The sequence below is a fragment of the Palaemon carinicauda genome, chromosome 21 (assembly GCF_036898095.1).
Source record: "Palaemon carinicauda isolate YSFRI2023 chromosome 21, ASM3689809v2, whole genome shotgun sequence".
NCBI classification, from domain to species: Eukaryota; Metazoa; Arthropoda; class Malacostraca; order Decapoda; family Palaemonidae; genus Palaemon; species Palaemon carinicauda.
Genome location: NC_090745.1, coordinates 343,682 through 351,181, shown reverse-complemented (window position 1 = coordinate 351,181; position 7,500 = coordinate 343,682). Strand labels below are relative to the sequence as shown.

The 7,500-nt window shown below is 30.5% G+C and overlaps 1 protein-coding gene across 1 annotated transcript in view; it reads right to left on the bottom strand.

Moving 5' to 3' along the window:
* Positions 1-7,500, bottom strand: part of LOC137615135 (dipeptidase 1-like) — a 25,651-nt gene that overhangs the window by 3,550 nt on the left and 14,601 nt on the right. Inside the window, exons 8-10 of the mRNA XM_068344767.1 lie at positions 5,983-6,070; positions 2,459-2,534; positions 1,444-1,585 (exon numbers count right to left, since the gene is read on the bottom strand). Of these exons, the coding sequence (XP_068200868.1) occupies positions 1,444-1,585; positions 2,459-2,534; positions 5,983-6,070 (306 nt within the window). The remainder of the gene's footprint in view (positions 1-1,443; positions 1,586-2,458; positions 2,535-5,982; positions 6,071-7,500) is intronic.

The following is a 7,500-nucleotide window of genomic DNA, read 5'->3' as shown; positions in this document are numbered from 1 at the left end:
TGCAAAACAGTAAAATTTGCAACTGTAAATACAGTATACCTATGTTAAATAAAAAAAAAAATTCATGTAAATATACTATGATGTATATACCGTATATTATAAATTGTAATTGTATATTTCCTAATAAAAGATGAAAAACAATGAAGACAAGAATATGGATTACTGCAAAATAATAAAATTTGCAACTGTAAATACAGTAGACCCATGTTAAATAGAAAAAAAAAATATTCATGTAAATATACTTTGATGTACATACAGTATTTTATAAATGTTAATTGTATATTTCCTAATATAAGATAAAAAGCGAAATAGGACAAGTATGTAGGTTAAGTCCTTTCTTTTACTTTCCAGGATTCGGATATGTTTTTTTATTTTTTTTCTCAGAAGAAAATAGAAATTTAAGTCTTACTGGACTAAAAAAGAACTCTCATCACTATCTTATTTCTCTCCCTCTTGTTTTTGGTAGTTTTTATAGTTTATATAAGGAAGATCTATCTTAATGTTGTTACTGTTCTTAGAATACTTTATTTTAATCGTTCATTACTCCTCTTGTAGTTAATTTCTTTATTTCCTTTCCTCACAAGGCTATTTTCCCCGTTGGAGCTCTTGGGCATAATAGCATCCTGCTTTTCCAACTACAGTAGGGTTGTAGCTTAGCTAGCAATAATAATAATAATAATAATAATAATAATGTGTTCTCAGCCACTGGTCTAGCAATGCTAATCTTGGAATTAGAAAATTTTCTTAACAAATTAAACTGGGTAAAGGTATCTCTTATATAATAAGAAGCAAGTGTCTGATCATATATATATAAATATATTTATTTATTTCCTGTCACGCTCTGGGGGAAGAAGGAGTAGTCATACTCTGTTGAGAGGTACACTCGGAAACCCCAATCTCCTACGAATTGCCAAAAATGCATTGTGTTAGTTAGAAAAGGGGGGGGGGGTTTGAATTGTGTGTGTGCATATCTATCTAAATGTTTAACTGTCATTTTTGACAGGTAGCGTAGACTATAATGAAGGACAAATTAGACTACATTATCATCTCCCCCACCCCACGGCTGGTGACGCAAAGGGCCTCAGTTAAATTTCGCCAGTCGTCTGTATCTTGAGCTTCCAAATCAATACTTCTCCATTCATCATCTTCTACTACACGTTTCATAGTCTTCAGTCATGTAGGCCTGGGTCTTCCAACCCTTCTAGTGCCTTATGCAGTCCCGCAGTCCACATCATACCTCTTCCATTTTCTTGAAAGCACAAATCAGATTCAGTCCAGCCAGCTTCTTCAGGGACTCATTCCATCGTTCCTCGTCCAGCAAGAGGGAGGGGGGTGAGAAGGGTTGATTCTCTGAATGTGTGCATATCTATCTAAATATTTAGCTGCCCTTTTTGACGGGTTGCGTACACTAGAATGAAGGCCAAATTATACACCACATCATACCTCTTCCATTTTCTTGAAAGCCCGAATCAGATTCAATCCAGCTAGCTTCTTCAGAGACTCGTCGTTCCAGCGTTCCTCGTCCAGCAGGAGTTCGGCGAAGAGGTAAGGGAACTTGCTGACATCTTCCAGACCAATTGGTGTGCTGGGAATGCAAAAGAATCAAGATTAGATTTTATATTTGGTAATTAATTTTATTGTGAGAAATGCCTATTTTTGCAGATATATGTTTCGACGTTGTCACTGTTTTTAGAATGATTTATTGTTAATTTATTCTCATCTTTATTTATTTCCTTATTTCCTTTCCTCACTGGGCTGTTTTTTCCTTGATTGATCCCTGGGGGTTATAACATCCTGCTTTTCCAACTAGGGTTGTAGCTTAGCTAATAATAATAATAATAATAATAATAATAATAATAATAATAATAATACCGTTTTTAAAATATTTTATTCAATTGCTCATTATTTCTCATATCGTTTATTTATTTCCCTGTTTCCTTTCCTCACTAGGCTATTTTTCCGTGTTGGAGCCCTTGGGCTTATAGCATCTTGCTTTTCCAACTAGGGTTATAGCTTAGCTAGTAATAATAATAATAATAATGATAATAATAATAATAATAATAATACTGTTTTTTAAATATTTATTTAATTGTTCATTTTTTCTCATATCGTTTATTTCCTTTCCTCATTGGGCTATTTTTCCCTGTTGGAGCCCATTGGCTTATAACTTCTTGCTTTTCTAATTAGGGCTGTAGCTTAGCTAGTAATAATAATAATAATAATAATAATAATAATAATAATAATAACAATAATAATAGTAATAATAATCATAATAAAACTAATAATCATAAAAATAATAACAACAACAATAATAATAATAATAATAATAATGTAAACAGAATTTGATAAAATAAAAGACCAACCCTATTTCATAGGAGGTACAAGTGTACCATATCTCTCTCGATATTATTTGTTTACAACATGCAAAAGTGAAAAAGTGAATGCTCAACTGACTTACAAGGGAATACCGTTGAAATCACTTCCGATTCCTACGTGGTCTTCGCCAATAAGGTCCCGGATGTAGTTGATATGTTCTGTGGGTGAAACTGGCATTATTCATCATTATTTGTTTATCGTTTATTTATTTCCTTGTTTCATTTCCTCACTGGGCTATTTTCCCTGTTGGGGCCCCTGGGCTTATAGCATCCTGCTTTTCCAGCTAGGGTTGTAGATTAGCAAGTAATAATGATAATAATATTATTACCTTTTAAAACAATAAATCCTAATTTACGATTTAAATCCAGATGATAACATTCAACATCTTTATGCCATTCATTAAACATCATCAAGAGTTACTTATATTAATGATAACATTCAACATCTTTATAACAGTCATTATACATCAACACGAGTTACGTATATCAATGAGGACATTCAACATCTTTATACCATTCATTAAACATCATCACGAGTAACGTATATTAATGAGGACATTCAACATCTTCATACCATTCATTATACATCATCGCGACTTGCGTATATTAATGGGGACATTCAACATCTTTATGCCATTCATTATACATTATCGCGCTTTACGTATATTAATTAGGATATTCAACATCTTTATACCATTCATTATACATCATCACGAGTTACGTATATCAATGAGGACATTCAACATCTTCATACCATTCATTATACATCATCACGACTTACCTATATTAATGACGACATTTAACATCTTTATACCATTCATTATACATCATCACGACTTACGTATATCAATGAGAACATTCAACATCTTTATACCATTCATTATACATCATCACGACTTACGCATATTAATTAGGACATTCAACATCTTCATACCATTCATTATACATCATCACGAATTACGTATATCATAAAAACATATCATTGTAGCACCCATTGGTAATAGTTACAGTATCACATAGGCAAAGGGATTCAACAGAGTTAATACAAGAGGGATATAAAGTCACCTTTTGGATCACCAACCAGATAGGACAGACTTGACTTCACTCATGAAAAATTAACTTATTCTTATAAGCGTCATCAATTTGTAATAATCTAACATCACCATCGAGTTAAATCTAAAGACTTATTTATATAAGGTTCGTCAGTTTTTTTTTTTTCAGGAATGAAAAGTAAAAAGTTCAAGAAGCAGGACAGCTAAATGAGAAGCATCAGAAGTGAACGATCGGAAAGTCAAGTATTACGCTGATCAGATTATATATATATATATATATATATATATATATATATATATATATAGATGTATATATATATATATACATATATATATATATATATATATATATATATATATATATATATATATATATATACACACATATATATGTATATATAGATATATATATATATATATACATATATATATAAATATATATATATATATATATATATATATATATATATATACATCTATATCTATATATATGTATATATAGGTATAATGTCTATATATATACATATATATATATATATATATATATATATATATATATATATATATATATAAAGACGGAAAAATGTAGTCGCTAATCATGACCACAAATGGCTACATATCCTCTTCTGACAATTTATCTATATCTATATAATGTTTATTCCCTTAATATCGTTAATTATGGTTTGTCAAGTTAAATAAACGACATAATAAACTTTACTATACTTTAATGGTTGTAATATATTTTCCCTGTTGGGGCCCCTGGGCTTATAGCATCCTGTTTTTCCAATTAGGGTTGTAGTTTAGCAATTATTAATAATAATATTACGCAGAGAAATCATAACACAAGAGGGAGATCCATTTGTCATATACATTCTTAGGTATTTAGAATATCACAAAGGGCATTACTCTTAATGTGTTCAGCTTTATTCTTTGTATCATATCCAATGAGAGCTACAATATTATTCACAGTTGAACAGAGGAATTCCCATCACATCTCGTTCTGAGGTAGTGCACCCTGTCGCCCCTTTACTGCGTGGCGAGTACCCGTATTTAGCCTAGCCCAACCACCTCTGTTTGGTTACTAGCTGAGCAGTAGAGGTGTGCCAGGAATTCATGTGTCCAACTGTACAAGAATGCATGGCCCCCGTGAATAATAATAATAATAATAATAATAATAATTCTAAACATATATATAACAATTTTAATAGTATTAATCTTAATAATTCTAATAATAAATTTAATAATTTTAATTGGTTTAATAACAATACTAATATTAATAGTTTTATTAAAGATTTTAATAATATTAATAAAATCTAAAACTTTAATAATTTCAAAAGTAATAATACTTAAAGTAATAATTCTAATAATAATAGCTATAATAATTTCAATAATTCTAAAAATATTATTTTAAGTAATAATTCCAATATTACCTTTAATACATACATATACCAAGGCACTTCCCCCAATTTTGGGGGGTAGCCGACATCAAACAAATGAAAAAAAAAGGGGGGGGGACCTTTCCTCTCTACATTCCTCCCAGCCTGACAAGGGAGTCAGCCGAGTTCGGCTGGTACTGCTAGGGTGCCACAACCCACCCTCCCACATTATCCACCACAGATGAAGCTTCATAACGCTGAATCCCCTACTGATGCTACCTCCGCGGGCATCCAAGGCACCGGAGGAAGTAGCAGGGCCTACCAGAAACTGCGTCACAATCACTCGCCATTCATTCCTATTTCTAGCACGCTCTCTTGCCCCTCTTACATCTATCCTCCTATCACCCAGAGCTTCCTTCACTCCATCCATCCACCCAAACCTTGGCCTTCCTCTTGTACTTCTCCCATCAACTCTTGCATTCATCACCTTCTTTAGCAGACAGCCATTTTCCATTCTCTCAACATGGCCAAACCACCTCAACACATTCATATCCACTCTAGCTGCTAACTCATTTCTTACCCCTGTTCTCACCCTCACTAATTCGTTCCTAACCCAATCTACTCGAGATACACCAGCCATACTCCTCACACACTTCATCTCAAACACATTCAATTTCTGTCTCTCCGTCACTTTCATTCCCTACAACTCCTATCCATACATCACAGTTGGTACAATCACTTTCTCATGCAGATCTCTCTTTCCATTCATGCCCAACCCTCTATTTTTTACTACTCCCTTAACTGCCCCCAACACTTTGCAACCTTCATTCACTCTCTGACGTACATCTGCTTCCACTCCACCATTTGCTGCAACAACAGACCCCAAGTACTTAAACTGATCCACCTCCTCAAGTAACTCTCCATTCAACATGACATTCAACCTTGCACCACCTTCCCTTCTCGTACATTTCATAACCTTACTCTTACCCACATTAACTCTCACTAATTCTAAAAATAATAATATTTTAAGAAATAATTCTAATAATAGCTTTAATAATTTCATTGATTCTAAAAATAATATTTTAAGTTATAATTCTAATAATATTAATAATGTCAATAATTCTAATAATTTTAATAATAATGACAACACCTGAAGATTGTATCATCATACGAACTTACCAACAACGTGGCTTATCGATGCACTGGAATAGTCATCAGTTAAGTAGAAAGGAACGAAGTTCACCATGACGACACCTCCGTTTTCTGGCTGCATTGGCAAAAGTATTGAAATGTGTTAAATATCTTTTTTCATTTGGGACTTCAAAATTTCAAACTTGCAGAAAATGCTTTTCATGTTGAATAAACTGACTTAAGTCTTTTTATAGTTTATATATGAAATATCTGTTTTTGATGTTAATGTTTTTAAATGTTATTATAATTGATCATTATTTCTGATATCGTTTGTTTATTTCCTTAGCCTACTTCCTTTCCTCACTGGGCTATTTTTCCCTGTTGGAGCCCTTGGGCTTATAGCATCTTGCTTTTTCAACTAGGGTTGCAGCTTAGCTACTACTACTACTACTAATAATAATAATAATAATAATAAAAATAATAATAATAATTCGAAAACTTGTATTCTCTAAGATGTTATTATATTGAAAATATATTTACTTCTGTGATACATAAAAAAAATATTTTCTATTCATATTATCTAAGGAAGGGAATAGTTGCAAAACCCTTTGAAGTACTTTAACAACTAAACAAATGCATTGAAATGTGTTGAATATCTTTTACATTTGGGGCTTTATCTTTGCATTCGAAAACTTGTATCTCTTAAATTTTTTTTTATTATAAAATGTATTTACTTCTGTGATACAGAAATAATAAATTTCAATTCATAATATTCAAGGAGGGAAATTGTTATCGAAAACCTTGCAAGTATTCATAGCTAACATATAACCGTTAAGAAACAATGACAATTTAATAATCAAAATGGAAAAAAAAACAGTATTAACAAATTTTCTAAGTGAGAAGGCAAAATTACTTGAAATATACATCTGTAGTTCGTACTAACAACTTGACAAATGAAAAATAATGAAAATTTAACAATCAAACTACAAATTTTCTAAAAATAAAACTACTAATATATAAAACTACATAATTTAAAACCCTGTATTTAGAACTAACAACAAAAAATAAAGAAAATTTAAAAATTAGATAAAAAATTGCCAGGTAAGGAAACAAAAATTATATAATACTATATAAAATATCAAAAGCAATAACGACTTAACAAACTAGTCATGAGCAGAAAAAAAAGCAAAAGAACAATGTAATAAAATAAATGAATTCTCTTACACTTTTCATTATTCTTAAAATAGAATACCAAAACAAACAAAATCCAAAATTTCAATGCAAGGAAACTAAAGTTCTATAAAACTAAAAAAAAAAATATTCAAAATGGTTAAAAACCAACAAACTAACTCATGATAATAAACAAGCAAAACTCAAAAATATACACACATACATACATACATACATATATATATATATATATATATATATATATATATATATATATATATATATATATATATATATATTTGTGTGTATATATATATGTATATATATATATATATGTATATATACATACATATATATATATATATATATATATATATATATATATATATATATATA